This window comes from Lygodium microphyllum, chromosome 9 (assembly GCF_053477565.2).
Source record: "Lygodium microphyllum isolate KBCC chromosome 9, Lygodium_microphyllum_v1.1.10, whole genome shotgun sequence".
Taxonomy (NCBI): Eukaryota; Viridiplantae; Streptophyta; class Polypodiopsida; order Schizaeales; family Lygodiaceae; genus Lygodium; species Lygodium microphyllum.
This window is the reverse complement of record NC_141143.1, coordinates 55,731,018-55,751,024: the sequence shown is the minus strand read 5'-3', so window position 1 is coordinate 55,751,024 and position 20,007 is coordinate 55,731,018. Positions and strand designations below refer to the sequence as shown.

The 20,007-nt window shown below is 41.1% G+C and overlaps 1 protein-coding gene across 2 annotated transcripts; it reads right to left on the bottom strand.

The window, feature by feature from the left end:
* Positions 1-2,126: 2,126 nt before the first annotated feature.
* LOC148031054 (ras-related protein Rab-2-B) lies at positions 2,127-19,684 on the bottom strand. Of its 2 annotated transcripts, XM_087684571.1 has the most exons (6): positions 19,313-19,674; positions 19,065-19,204; positions 18,417-18,499; positions 18,130-18,334; positions 2,793-2,861; positions 2,127-2,696 (listed from the first exon to the last, which is right to left on the bottom strand). In XM_087684571.1, exons 1-6 carry the CDS (start codon positions 19,356-19,358, stop codon positions 2,601-2,603), a joined length of 639 nt encoding a protein of 212 aa, XP_087540697.1. In that variant the 5' UTR covers positions 19,359-19,674; the 3' UTR covers positions 2,127-2,600. The 2 variants fall into 2 exon arrangements, with proteins under 2 accessions (XP_087540697.1, XP_087540696.1); XM_087684570.1 differs by having other exon boundaries at positions 19,065-19,684.
* Positions 19,685-20,007: the final 323 nt, after the last annotated feature.

Here is a 20,007-nt window from a genome sequence, read left to right as displayed (position 1 = left end):
GCATCCTTGTCCTTTCAAGACAGAAAGCAAACAGCATGTGTACAATAAGACATTATTACTTCTCCTACAGAAGAAGCAGGAGCTAGGATACATGGCTTATGCATCAAAGCTCAAGGCATGGCTATGGCACTAGTGAAATGGTTAGGTGGCAATCAACCGTGGATGGTGCTCATGAGAAGCTAGATATCCAGCAATAAAATACTTAGCAAACACACACAAGGTGAATCAACAAGACATCGTTATATGTTCACCTTCCAATCATGATTCCCCAATTAGAATTTGTGTTGGCCATGGTCAACGAAAAAAGGTATTGCAAATTTCACATGGAGCTCTAGGAGCCCAAATCAAGGAGATTCCTCATTGAACAAGAGTATCTAGCTTTGCATGTATGCGATCGATCCTGAGCATCCCCTAGTGTATAGGAACTCGAATGTGGCGAGGAAACTGCATGATAAAGGATTGAGCATATGGGATGATGTCCGAGACAATGCTACAACTAGTTGGCACTCACTAGAATAGCCTGTGGGTCATTGCCAAGCGACCGTGAAACACACATGATGGCTACTGTTCTTCATGAGCTCAAGGCAATGTGGTCAATCTCAATTGTCAAGCAAGAGGTGTCATTTCTCCAAGATCTAGCAAGCCCAAAGGGGAAACAAGTGTGGCATTGTAAGTCAACAAAGGATTACTCCATATTCTCACCAAGAATTCTCCTTGACCTTTCAAGTGGGTGGAAAAAAGAATGCACATTGGCCAACACCGCCACATGGAAAAACAGACTTACAAGGCCATGGGTTGCATGACCCTCACACAAGTTGAATGTGTTCAAGCGGCACCTAGTACTAAAGAAGCTACCCCTTAGGACAAGGTTAGCTACATGGCTACCAATCCCACATTGTTGCACCTTTTGTGGGCACAAAAAACTAAGAAACATCTGCTTTGGGAGTGTCTTCACATGGTTCCAATATGGAGGGCTACCAAAAGGTGGTTGAAGGAGTCCAACTTAAGAGACCATTTGTGCATGATTGTGGTGATCTTTGCTAACAAAGGCCTGTTAGATGAGAGCAATTGGGAGTTGGTCAACCTTGTTGTAGTAAACACCATGAAATTCATGTGGTCAAAGAGTAACCTATACCTATTTGGCCAATGGAACAAAGTGAAACCTAATGAATGCATAAGGCTCCTTAAGAAAGCTCCTAGTTACCCTAGGACCCCTTCAATCTAAATTTTGGCCATGTACTCTGTTTTGTAGGAAACTCGGTATTCAAGCCTAGGGCCTCGCTGCATCTTACTTTTTATCAATATATCACATGCATTACAAAAAAATAAAGTATTTAACAACATTGCAAACAGCCAATAATGGAAACCACTTTCTCAACCAAAATACATCTTTTCATTAGAACAACAAAATCCTCGTATTTACTATTTTTTGAGGGGCTCCGATTACCCTAGTTCGGAAAACTTGGCATTGAAATATCATGTTGCTGATCTTTTGAGGGTTATCTCAACTTAATAATTAGTTTTCAAAAGGATTCCTATAGTACAATCTTCAAAAGAAACCCAACTCACATTCTCACCTATTCTAAGAAATGTTTACATCTGTTTGTGCAACACACAAGAACTTCCTCTTTTCAGTGGTCCAACACCCACAAGCTACACCCACAAAAGAAAAGATACATAATTCACAGCAACAATGGGTGAAACTTGAAACCTATAGCAGTAATACCAACAATATTGTCAATTCTATACGTAGTATGAAAATGTTTTCACATTATTGATGTTTTCATGCTTGTCCACCTATCATAAGGATATGACAAATATTCAGCACTGCTCTCCTGGTACCAGCTTCTCCACCTATAACCTTGTTATCTATGAATAACATGAGTTTTCACATACTACAAATAACCTAACAGAAGTAGACCTTGCAACGTGTAAACCGTAGTATATTCAATCAGCTCTCTCCTGGTAGTGCTTTGTCCACCTAACACAGTTATCCATCAATAGAGTTTTCACATACTATCCACAACCTGGTGGTGTGAATGCTCCGAACAAAAATGGACCTTGCAACATGTGAAGCATAGTATACTCAATCAGTCCACACACTAATTAAGATAGCTTGAACATCATTGTCAATAAAATTCAGTTGAATCTATTGTTTAATTTCATCATAAGGATACAAGAACATAACTGCTTAGCTAACTCCCCATCTGCAAGTGCCTGAAACCCACTTTTTTCCATTCATTGGCCCAAGCCTACTGCCTCGTAAATCAGACCCAAATAAACAAGTGGTCCTCAAAGATGCTATTTACAGGTCATCCTAATTGTGCTAACATCCCTTGGCACTTGTACATTTAAATACATGCATCCTTTGAAGAGTTTCCAAGCAATGAATCAGCCAAGGAACCAGCCCCCCCATTGAAACATCTTATAAATGATCCTTACTCCCCACCGCCCACCCCCCAAAAAAGAAATAAAGGAAATATGCAGCTGAAACCTTTGATAGTTCTCCTAGTTGAAAAATAATAGTAGACCGATCACACAGCTCTGACCATGTTGAAACACTAAAAGCTCCAGCCCCTAAGGATCCCATCATGCTAACATCAACCACAGCATCCACCACTCTGCGAACCTGCTGTTCCTGTCCCTGATGCCCCTGTTCTTGCAGCGGCTCCATACCCTACCTTTATTCCATGTGACTGGCACAAATCCCCCAACATCCAAAAGGAAATAAGTTAGGACCTTGTGTGAGTAAGTTGACAGCAAGAGTAAGAATCGTGAACAGTAGTTCTAACCTCATTTGAGACATCAAATATGCCCTCCTCAATTTTTTGATATATTTTTCCAGCCGTCCTGATAAAAGCCTGCAACAGCATTGTGTGTTAGAAGCACTAGTAAAAACACGTCCACAATGAACGACATGTAACTGATAACAAATAAAAAGAGAGGACAAGTTCCACGTATGACAGACTATCAGTGGGGCTTTCTTCTAGGCATTCTTCTAGGCACATTATCCTACTACCCAGCCAGGTTCACTCATGGCTTTCTAGGACATCATAAACTTAAGTTGCACCTGATATTAGACTGAGGGCTTGTTTCATCTCATCCTGAAATGTACTAAAGGCAGAATGTAGGGCCTTGCTCAGTACAGCCTAGGTAATGCTAGCACTATTCATCACTCCCATTTTTCCAGACATGACTCCCCTGATCTAGACTTCTTTGTACCTTTCCACCTTTCTGGAAGGCCTCAGTGTATACTTTATTTCGAGGCCTATAATAAGGCAGAGTGGCATTTTAAAAGGCTATCATGAGACAGATGATCCTTCATTTTTTGAAGAGTTACAGTCACAGGAGGCCTCAGCATATACATCTCTGTATAATTGAACAGTTCTAGGAGGCTTCAACATATACTTGTCTATTTCAAGACCTATGATGAGGCAGAAGCAGCATTTGTTAAAGGCGATCGTGAGACAAATGGATCCTTCACTATTTGAAGAGTTATGGTCAAATGCACATATGATTGATTCTGAACAAACAGATTTTCAGTGCATTTTTGTGAAAGCTCAAGAATATCTATAAGAAGACCTGGTCCCCAAGGATTGAGTTAACCTCTCTCACACTTTGTGCAAGACTAATATCTGAAAGTTATGAATGTAGTGCATCCTACAATTTGGACGAGGCCTTGCACTTTGCAGCATGCTTATTCAGCAGCGGGAAAGAGCTGGAGACTTGAGCACAGCTTCAAGCAAGGAGTTGAGCCACCAAAATACACATGGATTTTCTTGCTAGGAATAAAGGCTCACCATGCCTTTTACAATGTTCAGGTGTGCATGCATCCTTACCCTTGTACTTTATATATATTATCAAAAACCTAAAGTGGTATACTTCGTTATTGTATCCACATTGACTGCCGTGCTCTTACTCTCTTCCTCGCTCTCTACTCTGCTCTCACTCCCTCTTTCACTGTGCATATCTCAGCTGCACTTTGTCTCAAACCTCGCGTGCACTCATCGTCAAATAGATATCAGAGCGGGCAAGAGGCAGCTTGACAATTGGTCAATTGACACATGCAATAGTCAAGCGAACAGTTGGCAGAGCAATCAACAGGCTAGCAAACAGGCAATGGGCTGGTCAGGCAAACTGGGAGCAAGTGACGGGCTGCGGTGGTCAGGTGAGCTGGGAGCAAGCAACCAAGCCTGCAACCAGGCGGGTGACATGTGACCAGGCAGGCGGCATGTCAAACAGACCAGTCGACGGAGGCTGTGACAACTGTGACGACCAGGTGACAAGACAATCTGACTCAAAAAATTGCAAAATCGGTGCACATTTGCCTAGGAAATTTTGGGACTTTTCACATTTTAGTCAAATGTTTTCAATTTCACTGAAATTTGTGCACACCGGACCCGAGAAAATTGGGGTTTTGCAAAATTTCATCAATTTGTGCAAGAATTGTCTCATATATGCACTTGGGTACATGTATTGATGCAATCTAGGCAGATTTCCTTTTGAAAATTTGGGGCTTTTGATAGAAATTGTCAAATTTTGCCCGAGAATGCTTTTGGAGCAGAAATTGCAATCGAATTTTGGGAATTTTACATGTAATTGGTGCATTGGCCTATTAATGTTGCTGTAATTGCTGGTGGGCTGCAATAGCAGACTCTCTCTAATTCTGGAAATCAATTTGCAGATCTGAAATTTCTGCAATTTCTTGATTTTCACTGCTGGTTGATACTCGCAGTATACCATGGACACTCGTGTGACATTTGGGCTTGCATTTGTTGCCTTTGGAGTCAATTTAGAGCTGCAAATCATGGTGGGAAACTGTGACAGCAGCAACCTTTTGCACATCAAGAAGCTTGAGGATGCACACAATTTTGCAATATGGTAAAAATAGTGCTACAATGTCTTGGTGTAGAAGAAACAAGTAAAGCCCACCAAAGCAAAGGGAATAAGACCAGCAGGTATGGAACAACAAGAGTGGGATTATTTGAATGGGCTTGCACACTCTACCATTGAACTCTCAGTGTCAAGACAACTTGCTCTTTAACATTGAGAAGCTGAATTCAGCATATGCAATGTGGCAAAGACTTGAAAAATTGTATGCTCAGAAAAGTGCAACCAGCAAGGTTTATTGGCTGAAAAAGTTGATGGACCTTTGCATGAAGGAAGGTACAACCATGTCTATATATTTGAACTAGTTCAACTCAACTTTCAGTCAACTGATTGCTTTGGATTTCCATATTGATGATGAGTTCAAGGCTACTTTCCTGCTATGCACTTCGCCTAAAAGTTGTGATACCTTTAGGACAACTTTGAGTAACTCAAATGCTCAACTATTATATTCGAATGTGGAGAGTTCTTTGCTCATGGAAGAACTCAACAAGCACAATAATTCAGCAAACAAGTCTTCTACAAGCACAATAATTCAGCAAACAAGTCTTCTAATCCATTGCACACTAGGGGCCAATTTCAATAAAAGGGCACTTCTGAAAATAGAGCACATATAAAGTCTCGTGGCAAAATGTGGAGTGTCATCATGTGGCAAGAAAGGGCATGACAAACAAAACTATTTGAATCGAAGAAAGAGAAAGGAAAAAAACAAAAATATTGAAGAAAACAAGACTAAGAAAAAGAACAGCCAACCTACAAAGAATAGCAATGTGAAGATAGAAGAGGTAAATGTAGTCACTCCCAAGAATGACAGTGATGGTGATGTACTTCTTGCTTCTTTTTGAGTGCACATGCATTGATTGCAGATTCTAAGGATGACATGTACACTTGGATACTTGATTCACGTGTGTCTTTTCATGTTACACCACATCATGAGTGGTTTTCTTACTACAATGGTGGTGCATGTGGTGTTGTCCACTTGAGGGATAACTATGCATGTAAAATTGCAGGTATTAACAATGTGAAATTGGAATTTCAGCATGGCTCCATGTTTGTTTTGCATAATGTGAGACATGTACCTCAACTCAAGAAAAGCATGATAAGCACACGGCAACTAGATGACGAAGGCTATCACACCACCCTTGGAGATAGCAAATGGAAAATTTGTAAGGGCTCTCGCATTGTTGCCAAGGGCTCCAAAAGTGATACTTTGTATCCTTAGCATGTATCTAGCATGTGTAACCATGTAGTTGCCATAACCGAGCAACCAAGTATTTCTTTGTGGCATAGCCAGTTGAGACATAGGAGTCGAATTGGGATGAAAGTGCTTTCTCGTTTGGGTTATTTGCCGTCTTTGAGATATGCTAATTTTGAACAACGTGATCATTGTATTTATGGTAAGCATGCTCAAACGTCACATAAAAATTTACTCTCTCTAAAGTCTTTACCCTTAGAGTTGATACATTCAAATGTATGTCAAATGCCAGGGTTATCTCTAAGGGGAAAGAAGTATTTCATTACTTTTGTCGATGATGCCACATGCAAGTATGGGTTTATCCATTCTGTCGTAAAGACGAGACCTTGGATAAATTTAAAAAATTCTTGACACTTGCTAAAAATCAGACCAACAAGATATTACAGTGTCTTCGCTCTAACAATGGTGGGGAATATGTGTCCAAAGCCTTTCAAAACTTTTATGACAACAAAGAAATTAAAAGAGAGCTCACTACCCCTCACAATCCATCCCAAAATGGTATTGCAAAATGTATGAACATAGCCATTCAAAACAAGGTCCGTACAATGTTGTCACATGCTACTTTACCTCGTGGATTTTGGGTAGAGATTGTTATGACAACCGTACATTTGATTAACCGATCACCAAACAAGTCTTTGGGGAGGGGGAGTTCCTCAAGAAGCATAGTCGAGCAAGCCACCTTCACATGCTCACTTGAGAGTGTTTGGCTGCAAGGCTTTTTGTGCAAATTTGCAATGAAGAATGCTACAAACTTGAGCCAAAGTCCTATAAATGTATTTTCCTAGAATATGGTGACGAGGGTAAAATGGGGTATCGATTATAAGATCCTAAGAAAAGGAAAGTAGTACATAGCAATGATGTTATCTTTCGGGAAGATGCATGCACAAACACCCTGAAAAGACAAAGGAGATCAGAAGGGTTGTATTCCGGGAAATATACCTATAGAACAGCAAAGGATGCCCACTAGACAACAACAAATACCTGATGTAAATGTCATTGAAAATGCAAGAAATAATGTTGAAAATGATCAATGAGATATTAACCATGATATACCACAAATTCAGTAAAAACAGATGCCTTTGGAACAACCAAAACCAGCTGTACAACATGCTGAACCTGCAGAACAGCAAGTTGTTAATGCAAATTTGCTAACTGAATAGCCAGCAAATCTTGATCATTGGGTCCATAGGTTGACCAGAATGCAAAGATAACCAGATAGGTTTGTTCCCGGTGTCAATTATGTGGCTGACTATGTCATGTTGACAAATTGTGGTGAGCTGTCATGCTTCAAGGAAGCAATGAACAGAAAAGACAACAAGCAAGAAATGGCATAAGGCTATGCTGTTAGAGGTGGAATCTCTCGTGAAAAATGACACTTGGGATTTGGTGCATTTGCCTAAAAGGCAAAAAGTGCTACCATGCAAATGGGTTTACAAAATGAAAGTCAATTCTGGTTATTTGCCAAAGTACAAGGCACGATTGGTTGCTAAAGGGTACAAGCAAGAACATGTAATTGATTTTGATGATTTTTTTTCTCCTGTAGTCAAAATGACTACTTTGCGAACCATTTTGGGCTTGGTTGCATCTGAATAATGGAACTCATATAGATGGATGTAAAAACAGCTGTTTTATATGGTGATCTAAATGAGGAGATCTATATGCAGCAACTTGAGGGTTTTGTGGCATAGGGGAAAGAGCACATGGTATGTAAACTCAACAAGAGTTTGTATGGGTTGAAACAAGCACCACAAGAACGGTATCATAAATTGATACATTTATACAATCTTAGGGATTCCATAGATCTCAAGTTGATCACTACTTATACATCAAGAAGGCAACCGATGGTAGCCTTCTTCTCTTGGTTTTGTATGTGGATAACACATTGACTACAAGCAGGGATATTCATGCTTTGGACTCCTTGAAACAAAGCCTACACAATAGCTTTGATATAAAGGATCTTGGTGAGGCCAATCATATTCTTGGCATGTGTATACTCGGGGACAAATCAAAGGGTCTTCTCTATTTGTCACAACCAGACTATATTACTAAGGTTTTGTAGCCTTTCAATATGGAGGGGAGGAAAGCCATTGGTATACCGCTGCCTCTATATGTGAAACTTACGTGCAAATGACAACCCTACATCTGATGATTGAAAGGCTGAGATGGCCAAGATTCCTTATGCTTTAGCTATTCGTAGCGTCATGTATGCTATGGTTGCTACACATCCAAACATTGCATTTGCCGTGGGAGTGGTTAGCGAGTACATGGCATATCCTAGCAAAAAGCATTGGGAAGCGGTAAAGGGTATCATGAGCTACCTTAAGAGCACAAAGGACTTATGTATCTACTTTGGAAAGTAGAAATCATCTATTGTTGGCTTCACGAATGCAAACTATGCTGGTCATCCGGACTACAGGAAGTCTACTTCAAGATATGTGTTCACATACACAAGGGGAGCAATCTCTTGGATATCCAGGCTGCAAAAGTGCATTGCATTGTCTACTACAGAGGCAAGGTATGTGGCTGCCACTGAGGCATGCAAGGAGGCTTTATGGCTTTCACGTCTGGTGAGCGAGCTAGGCATTACTGAGGTTCCTAACCTCCACTATGATAGTCAGAGTGCTATCATGCTAGCACTGAATTCTGTCTTTCATGCAAAGACAAAGCACATATAGGTGAAGTATCATTTTATCACGGATGTACTCGGATAGCAAGAGCATTGAGCTTGTCAAGGTACATACAGATGATAACCCTGCAGACCTTCTCACGAAGTGTCTTCCAACAGAGCAATTTACTTATTGCCGCTATATTATGAGGGTTGGATAGTATATGTGTATTTCAGCTTTGTACATTCATAGACTTGGCTGATTCTTTCCTCCACCTTCAAGCACATTTTCTTTAGATGGGCGGTTGTCGAAAATAAAGTCTCACCGTACCTTTTACAGTGTTCAGGTGAGTATGCACCCTTACACTTGTACTTCATATATATTATCAACAACCTAAAGTAGTACACTCACATTGAGTGTCATGCTCTTACTCTCTTCCTCACTCTCTACTCTACTCTACTCTACTCTCACTCCCTCTTTCACTCTGCATATCTCAACTACACTGTCTCGATCCTCGTGCACACTCCTCATCACTTCTAGGACCCATCTTTTGCTGGTGAAGACTGACCTCCATTGTTTTACACCCTTGCCATGTCTAACTTGCAAGACACCCTTCATGTGATATTTCAAGACACAAGTAAAACTAATTCACCAACCTTCTCCTAGATTCTATTTCTTCCTACACCTCTAAAAGTACCACCCTCAACTTCAACAACAATTACACTATACAAATCATCATAAGTTATTCCACACTTATTACCTTGGGTCATCATGTTGTACAGCATCCCTATTACATGAGAAAAGAAGAGATGAACACCTATTTTTTTTAAATACGCACAAAAAGCCATATTTTTTCTTCAAGAAAAAAGATCTAGTTTTTAAGAAACATGTTTTGAGCATACATCTGAGTTCTCATCTGTATTGTGTTCTTTCTTTCCCTTTGTCTTTTGTCTTGTGTTTCAATTATGCCATAAAATATGTCAGGTTGGCTAGTATTTAATGCTGATCGGCCAGCAATAAATACCCAATATGACCATAAAATGACACAATAAAAAATGCCTAAATAGCCTGAATAATGTGCCCAAGCCTCTGCAGCTCAGACTCACACATGAGTTGACATATCTACTAACACCCTCTCTCAGATCATGGGTGACCTGATACAATACAATGGTACAATGAGAATGAATCATAAACCAGACAACATAGAACCACCAAGTAGAACCATGGATACCCAAGTAGTGGGTGATAAGCCACCACCAAGGTGCCTCAGAGAGAACCTGATGTCAATGTCGATCGTACCAGCTCTTGAAGATAGAGAAGACCATAGCAGCTCTCAATGTCTGTCAGTGATGCCTCTGATGTAGCACACATGACCATCCTGTCACCAATGCCGCAACGCATAAATCACCATGAATTTTCCTCCTTAGCCAAACCACCAAAGTGTCCCCTCATGTGAGCTCTAGACAAAAGCCACCCGCTCTCTATCAAGTATCCAGTCCATCATGAATCTAGATGTCAATCCTAGCTCCAAGATTTGTACTTGTTAGACTTTGGTCGATGCGTCAGGGATGTCCCTCTCCGGATCCTGTGCATCTGTATAGAAATATAGATGAGCCACGGCTGCCCCATCTCACCACCCTCTCACGCTCCCTCTCTAGCACTGGAGAGCCGAGAGGGATGACCTCATCACCACCACTAGAAAGCAGCTGGGGAAGGAGCCACCAAGCCCTTCCCACGATCCAAAAAACCCAAAATTTGCAAAAATAGTGCACATTGGCTCTAAATATTTTGGGGAGCCTAGAGTCTTTTATATCAAATCTCCCTAAAGAGGAGAGAACTTGAAGGCCTTTTTGGCTCATATGACCAAGTCTTTTGTGCCAAAGTTCAATTTGTAAATGAACTTCAGCCACAACCAAAAACTTGCCAGGTAATGCTTTACAATGCAAATAGTACAAAGTTCCCTTTTTATTGCCTTTAACAATCAGCATAGAGCCTTTGTGGACCTTCCAAGATCCACCACCAAAGGTAGTAAAATACCCTCTTACATCAAGCTACCCAATTGAGAGTAGACTTTTCTTTATGCTAGGTACATATCTGACATCTTGCAAAATCAGCTCTTAGCCATTTTCAAGGAACAAGTGAATGGTAATTACACCCTCTATTTCACATGCATAATTGTTGCCCAAGTAAACCTTGCCTAGGCAACCTACAGTGTATTCAGAAAATGACTTCAAAGAGGAAGTAACATAAAAAGAGGCACCGATGTCCACTATCCATGATTGGAACAGCCCATCACGAGTTGAAAGTAAGGCATCGATTACCTCCTTTTGAGTGATGTGCATATCACTTGCTATTGCCATAACACCTACATCATTACATTAGGCTACAACCAAGTATCTCTCCAATATCAGAGAGCTCTTCAATGATCACACTAAATGCAACGTTTGCCTTTGCAACTTCTTTTGAGGGAAAGCTATCGTCATCTTTCTTGTCATCCTTCTTTTTCTTTCCTTGTTGTTTCTTTCTTTCTTGCTCTTTCTTGTAGTACCGACAATCAAGCTTTTTATGCCCTTTACATCCACATTGATAGCAAGTAATATCTTGTTGTTTGCCCTTGCTTTTACTCCAACTTTTTCCTTTATTTCTTACATTACCCCTCTTTTCTGACCTACCTCTAAGATGATAAGCTGAACCACTGCTTTCTCCACTGGACTTTCTTCTAATCTCCTCATTGAGAATAGAGCCCCTAACACGATCAGGTTAAAGCAGGGTTGTTTCTTAGTGAAACAACCAAACACTCCCAGCTATCAAGCAAAGTCGTCAACAAGAAAATGCCTTCTATCATTGAAGCGTTGTAAACCAAAGTCTTGCAACTAACTCAAAATCCCTGTGAAAGCACTCAAATCCTTTGATGCTAGCTTACACTCATCCAACTCCACGTTTACAAGCTTGGGCATGAGATGCACTTGATTTACTGGAGTTGTATTTTCATAAGTGTCCATCAACTTTTTCCATATGGCATAAGTTGTATCAAGACGCTTAATGTCTATAAGTACGTCATCAGATACAACCATTCTAATATATGCAACGGCCTTCTTGTTGAGTCTAGCCCAATCCTCAGCTATCATAGTTGCAGGCTCAACTTCCAAAAGAGCATCATCACAATTCTTGAGAAACAAAATGCCTTACATCCTATCCTTCCACAAGTCAAAGCCAGTGCCATCAAACCTCTTGATTTCGAGAAAGGATTTAGTGTCACTGCTGTTGGAAGCATTTGCAGCCATTTTTCAGCAATGCACCCAAAAATCAATGCTGCAATTTATGACAGCAAACAATGAGCTGAATATTCAGTCAACATCAGCCCAAACTTTCAAACAACAAGAGCAAGATTCAATCCAAGTATATGTACAGCAGTGGAACAGATGACTTATAGCAGTATAACTGAAATTTCAGCATATAATCCATGCATACATAATCGTCAGGTGACTCCCACTCCAACAATATCACCAAAAATACATCTGCAACAATCCCAAATCTGCAAATGATCACTGAGACTGCTGCAACATGGCTATTCAGCAATGTATCAACTCAATGGGTGCTACCCAATATGTGTACTGCATACTTATGTGACCAAATCAACTTCTAATACACAAAAAACACCAAAATTCTCTGCAATTTCTCCAAAATCTCACAAGTGGGAGATAAATACCACTACTTATAGCACCAAGATTGCTTCAGCAATGTTCCCAAAGTGCATTTCAGACATCAATTTTGCCAGAATTCTCAAATTTCAGTAAAAGGCCCAAAATTTTACTGACCAATCTGCTCCAATTGCATAAATACATGATCCCGATAGCATAAAGCAGGCAAAATTAGCAAAATTTGACAATTTTTTGCAAAAGCCCCAAATTACTCAGTCCAAGTGTGCACCAATGTCAGTAAATTTGGCTCAGCTGAGCAAAATTTCAATGATACATGAAAAGCCTCAAAATTTTTAGAGCCAATTTTTACAATTTCTAGGTCTGATTGTCTTGTTCTATATCATGGTTCCCAAATCCGCGAAAAGCCCCAAAATTTTCAATCAAGATGGCACATTACGCTTGTGCAAACAAACACCCGGTAAGGAAGGAGAAGAAAAAAAATGCAGAATACAAAAAATACGAAAGAAAATGGGCATGTCATGTCGTTGACCAGACCCCGTCTGGACGACCGCCTCCTGGACTTGCGCACTAGTGGTGACGACTTGCTAGACCTACACGTGGTCGCCCATTTGCCCCTCGCAAGCTGTTGACTAGTCGCATGTCTAGTCGCATTGATGATGACGACTGCATTCGCTAGTGCCCATCTGGTCACAACGATGCTACCCTCTGCCTTCGCTAGGACTGCCCTGTCACTTGTTGACCTACTACACTTCGTCCATTAACCTGTTGCGCAGCTGCCCGTCTTGGGACCTCACACCTGTCGACTACAGTCCACACTGGTCATCAACTGAAACCGTGATGAACAGGCCTAATTAGTTTAACCTGAATAAAAGTTGGCCTGCTCTCAATGATTGACAGGAAAGGTGAATGGCTTCTTCTCACACGCAGAACTGACTCACACTCTTGGGAAGCGCGAACACTATGGATTGTAGGACAGGAATGAAGCAAGAGCACAGCTAAGAGTAAGAGTGAGAGAAACCCAAGATGAGTGTACCAGTAAGTGTTATAGTACACAAAGAATAAAAATGTATTTTATGTGTTAGGGTACAAATAAGGGTGTGTTCACACCCGTAAGTTTATACACACAAAGATTAATGGGAGTTTACACCCAAAAGGACTTTACGCCCAAACAGTGCTGACGCCAAGCAACTGATGGTGACGCCAGCTGGAAGATGCTTCAAACGCAAGGCCTGGTGCTAAAACGAGACACTGAAGCACAAGAGGAAGGGTGAAGGCAACTACAAGCCACGAACCGCAATGTCCTAAGGGGTGTGAGGGCAATGGAAGGAGCTAGTGAGAGAAGGAAAGTGGTGGTGGTGACTAAAGGTGGTCAAGAATGACTGAAGAGAGAGAAAAATGAATGAAGTGACTATCTATTTATAGGCATACGTTGTCTAGGGTGGAGCACCATTGAGTGAGCGCCCACTAAAAAAGTGGCCAAAATGTGGACACCTGAAACCGGTCTATGACTCACCTAAAGCGGTTGTCCTTTCAATTAATACCTAGTCTTTTCACATACACACACAAATAAAAACCTCACTCCCTTGCTCAACACCAAATTAACCCCAAAGACCGGCGCCCCTCTCAATATTTCTTTATCAATTAAAAGATGAAAAGTTACACCAAAAAAAAAAGTTTCAAAGTAGAAAACCTGTGAACAATTGCCTTTCATCTTTTCTGAGTAAATTTCAACTGCATAAGGACATTACAGTATATCCAAAACAACATCTTTTTTTGAGTAAATTTTAGCTGCATAAGGACAGTACAGCATATCCAGAACATCATCCCAAGTAGGAAGAGCATAACTCAATAATTCAAGTGCAGAATTGCAATCTGCAGAACTCTGTATTTCCTGTTTTCTACCTGTTTCTTGGCCTATTCTCAACCTTATTCAATTCCAAATCTATTCCATACCAGTTGGACTACAAACCCTTTGACCTTGGCATCATTCCAACAGTAAAACAGTCCCACAAATAGCACTAAATTAGAGCTTAAAACCACGTTTTTGTGTGGTGTGGTCATCACTTTCTTTAGTTCCTACATTGGAGAAGCACTCAGCTGCTCCTGAACCTGGACAGTGAGGCTCTTGCCTCAGCAGAAGAGCAAAGAAAACACAAAACTATACATTCGATTGAATCAACCCATCATGCACAGCATTTCCTCTGAGAATAGAGAGAGAGTTGACCAGAGGGAGCAACCTCTACCTCCATACATGAGATGGAGAAGTACTCTTCACAACTGATGTACTTGCAGCAATCTGCCCTCAGCCCTTAAAAACTTCATGCTCAAATCTGCCCCTCCTACCAATTACGTTTTTTTTTAATGCTCTCTCTCTATCTCTTTTGGGAATTTGTGCCCAAATTGTGACACATAGCATACATGTAACAATTTTTCCATTTAAATCTTCCGGTCTAAAATTCTCCATGATTGATGCAAAATTTGACCTCAACACAGACCAGAGAATAAATCCTCGTGCAAAAACAAAAATAATGACGCGAACAAATTCTAGGGTCCAAAAATAATAACTCCCTAAATTTTAGGGATGATACCCCTACATTCCTCAAGTTGTTCTGAGCAACTTTATCATTGCAACCACATCAAAAAGTGTAATGTGGCTCGGTTACGGTGCCTTTTATTCCGTGGGCATTCTCACATATGCATCTTCCGTCTTGGCCAGGCTCATTGTCCTGCACCATCTCCTATGACTAAGCACACAATCCCAATGCACTAGCATTCTATTCTTCAGTGCCCATTCAATCCAATCCCAAGGCTCAAACAAACCATTAGTCCAATTTGTCCCAATGGCTGCCTCTTCTGGCCATGCAAAGATCCTGGCTTAATCCAAGAGAACTCTGGGGGTAAAAAGCAACGGCAACTAAAGAAAAGAAAAAATAAAATATTTATATAAGTAAATAAGAAAAGTGACTGCAAAAAGTATCACCATCTAGTGACAACACCAACCCTTTTTGGGGCTGTCAGTGTGAAACCCTAAATAAAGTATGTAAACTAAAGAAGTGGTTTCTCAACACCTCCTCTTACGCCCAAAAAGGGATGAAGAAAGAGGAGAGGAGAGATACGATGAAGAAGAAGAGGATCTCAAAGATGTAAGATTTCCACCTAAAAGGTAATCATGTAGTAGGACAGGATGAATTGTAGAATCTGACTCCACCATGGGTGAGAAGCCACTAGCTCCATAACCTCCCCTGATGGTGGAGGTGCAAGGGTCCCCTCTAAAGCCGAATAAGTAGAAGCTCCCTTTGAGGGCAAAGAGAGTATAGCCCCCTCTGAAACCCCCTCTACAAGAGAGAGGGAATCTAAAAACTCATGGATCACGACCTCTGAATCACCTGATAACGAAGGAAATGCTGATGCTCATACCGAAAAAGGTACTTATGGTATCCAAGATATCAAACAAGTCCCAAAGGTGGCATCTTGAACTTGAATAGTCGAGAGTGGGGAAAAGGAAGACTCAAACTGAGCCAAAGGCGAGCAACAGTCATTGTCTCTCAGTGACACAGATTGCGGAAATGAAGAGGGAATCAATAGATAATGCCGAACCCGCAACTTGTCTTTGCCTTCTCAAATAAGTAGGTAAGTGATAGTGCAAAGAGACAATAGGATTTGTGGGGAGTAACACAAAGTGTGTATGGCAAACACTGAGAGAGAAAAGAAACTCACAAACACAAAAAGAACACCGTGATGATGCACTGAATCATGCTATGAGAAGAAAAGTTGATGTAACAGAGATGAAGCTCAAAAGATAAATGCACTGTCTTGTTTGAATCAAGTAGCATCACCTATGGGAAATCTGCACAATGAAGAGAACGAAACACACGTACTCGGGGCAATGGGCCATCGAAGTAATCACAGGAAGGTGAATGACAACTATCGATGAAGCAAACTGCAGTGCTCTAATATCATCAGAGATTGGAAGACGATCACTAGCTGTGGAGGGAGCCAACCGCAGACCTCTAATGCCAAGAAGTGATATGGGCAACAAAATGCAAATCCTAGAGAATCGGAGTTGTCAAATGCAAAGAGAGCAACCCAAATGCTGATGCCAAGTAGATAACAATGACACCAAATGATGGAAGATGAGCCGGGGTGCAAAAACGCAGGTCCCAACAACCTCTATAACAAATGAGTGACGCCAGGTGATGAAGGAGAAGCCAGGTTGCAAAAACACAAGTCCCAACAACCCTTTGATAGACAAGTAACACCACGTGATGGAGGAGGAGCCAAGCTACAAAACCATAGGTTCTAATAGCCCCTATAATAGACAAGTAATGAAATCACTGATGCTCGGTGATATAGATTGTCGCTAAAGGCTAGGATGCTAATGCCAAGCTAGAGATGATAATGCCAAGCAAGGAGAAGATCTCCACACTAAAAAACGCAAGTGAAGGTAAAGCCTAATGGAAAAGGGTACTGACGCCAAGCATATGATGGTGACGCCAAGTGAAAGATGCTCCAAATGCAAGGCCTGATGCTGGAATAAGGCACCTGAAGCAAAAGAGAAAGGGTGAAGGCAATCACGAGCCATGAATCACAATGTTTTCCTAAAGGGATATAAGGGCAATGGAAGAGGTTGGTGAGAGAAGGGAAGTGGTGGTGGTGACCGAAGAGAGAGAAAAATGAATGAAGTAACTGTCGATTTATAGATATAAGCTGTCTAGGATGGCTCACCATTGTGTGGGCGCCCACTAAAAAAGTGACCAAAATGTGGACACTAGCCCTTTTTGGGGATGTCAATGTGAAACCCTAAATGAAGTGTATAAACTAAAGAAGTAGTTTCTCACCAAGTCATCTCCACATTAACACCTGAACTAGTATATCTAGAACACCTAAACTAGTATATCTAGCACCAAGTTCATGCAGGGACAAATGACATGATGCATTCACATAGTCTTGCACGAGTGGAACCCAAGGTTTTGTTCTAGTGGAGAAATCTACTCATCACAACAAGCTTTCTATGAAACCTATGTGGCTACAAGAGCTACAATGATTGCAAGTTTGACTAATTCAAGGATCATGACATTGGAATGCTTCTTATTAAAAGTGCAAACACCAAGGCACATCAAAACTTCATCACATTGGAGCAACCATAGTGTATCTTACATTCTTGCTTTGACAGATGTGGGGAGTGGTCATTTCACAAGTTGACAAACATCCGAGATCCATTTTCTAGCCAACAATTTTAATCGTTATTCCATTGTTGGTCGACCCATATCGTATATACACAAATTCATATTTTTCCTATGAAAGAAGGGTGTGTGGCAACATGCTTCAATTGTATACTCAAATTTGTGGTGTGAAGAGAGGGAACTTCTACATGAGCTTGATTCTCATAGGGGATTTCTATTTCCATGTACTATGTGGCTTGCATTTATAGTTTACATGCACTAGCTCTTTCTCTGCTACATCTCATATTGCAATCCTAACATTACACAGACCTTTACGGTCTACAACATAGTAAAAAGAGTGCACACTGAGCAGTCTTGCAGAACCATTGAAAGCTTTGCTCAAAGCTTTAATAAGCAACAAGAAAAACATGAACCACCAAATGAGATACTTCTTAGAAGATAATCAGAACAGGGCAAATTTAAAACAATGCCTGCATCTTACAAAAGGAAAGTCCAATTTCATCAACACTTAAACCATGACAGAACTGGCTGCATACCTCTTCGACATTTTGAGCAGTCTTTGCCGATGTCTCCATGAATATCAGGCCATTTTCCTTTGCAAACTGCTCACCCTCTTCAGTGCTCACTGCTCGCCTGTGGGCAAGGTCGCATTTGTTTCCAATAAGCATGATTGTCATATTAGAGTTGGCATGATTGCGTGCATCCTCAAGCCAGCTTGCTAGATGATTAAACGTCTCTCGCCTGAAGTTGTACAATATGCAGTATCACAAGCCTGCAACAAGTTATCCTGTGCTCAAATGCCAAAAATTCCAAGAAACATTACCTTGTGATGTCATATACCAACAGAGCACCGGCAGCACCACGATAATAAGACCTTGTGATAGACCGAAAAGACTCTTGCCCAGCCTAAGAGCAAGGTTAATAACAAATTAGCGTGCCCGAACAGACTTGTTTGTGCAGCTCAAAGGTGGCCAAAAGAAGAACATGTCTTACTTGAGCACCAGTTTTAAGTAGACCAATTAATGGCAAAATCCCCCCAGCCCAGCTGCCCAAAAAGAAATCTCAAAAATGCCTGCTACTTTCCTAGCAAAATTGGCAAGCACAGGGAACCACTTTGTAACACACGAGCAACCTACCAATGTCTAGATGGGTATGAGACATGTTAATTTAGCTTTATGATACCAATGTGAAAACCTCAAACATGTTAATTTAGCCATATGATACCAATGTGTAAATCTCAAACGTAATGTTGAGTACTTCTATGTGGATGGCACCTATGCAGAAAACATAGCCAGCCTAGATCTGTTTGTGTATGCCAGTACAGATGTTTGCAGGGCAATATGCACTGTGCACCAGTGAGAGCACAGCCAGCTCATATCTATGTGTGTGCACACATGTGTATGGTCCAAAGACAACGTGTGTAGACGACTTAAGAGAACTCAAAGATAAATTTTCTTTTTTTTTTTTTTACCGTGTCCCAGATTTGCAGCTTGATGGGTTTACTGTCTATAGTGATCATGCGGGCTCCGAATTCGACACCGATGGTGAGATCATGGACAGGCTGAAAGCGCTTATCTGTGAACTGCAAGAGAAGGCAGGACTTGCCCACCCCTTCAGAAACAAAAGCAAAGAGAAAACCAGAACACCGAGCCACCAGGTGAAAACCGGGACAAGGAAAAGGGGTACTCATGTGCGCCACACACAGAAAGAGACCCATACCTGTGTCTCCAATGATGATGTATTTGAACAGATAGGCATACGACATGGCCGGATCTGAGAAGGGAGGCGAGTTCGATGTGGGTGCGATCAAGCGCAAATCAGATTGAGCCTCCTCTTCTTCCGCTGCTTGCTTGATCGCTTGGATTCCCAGACACGATCTTCGGCTTTCCTTGTTTCTGCTGTGGCTTGCACAGAAGAGAAGAGACAGACGAATGGAATGGAAGGTCTCTCTTTCTTTCCTTCGAGACCCGCCAACAGCTCATCAAGCCACTAGAGCAATATCCCACACGGGCAATATCGCACACGATTGATTCAATGTGATTTATTTCCAATGTTCAGATTTATGATGGGATGCGAATGGTACTGCCATGTTCGTGAATTGAATATAAAAAGCACTAACATAATAAGTTGCAAGTATGCACTGAGCCGAACAAACATTCCCTTTTTTATATAACGCATGATTTGTAGTATTCAAAAGGGTAAAATATTCCAGTGCCTTGTGGATGCAACCACCCATTACACTATGTTACTTAGCTTCGTATGGAAAAGCTTGAATATCCAGTGTTTTGGCCTTAATAGGTCCCAGAACAGTAAGTAATTCGCCCCAAGCAGCAATCCAATCTAGCTTGGCTCCTTCTATTGAAAATAAGGTCGTTCCTTTTCATCAAATGAACTTAATAGTGACAATTTTGGGC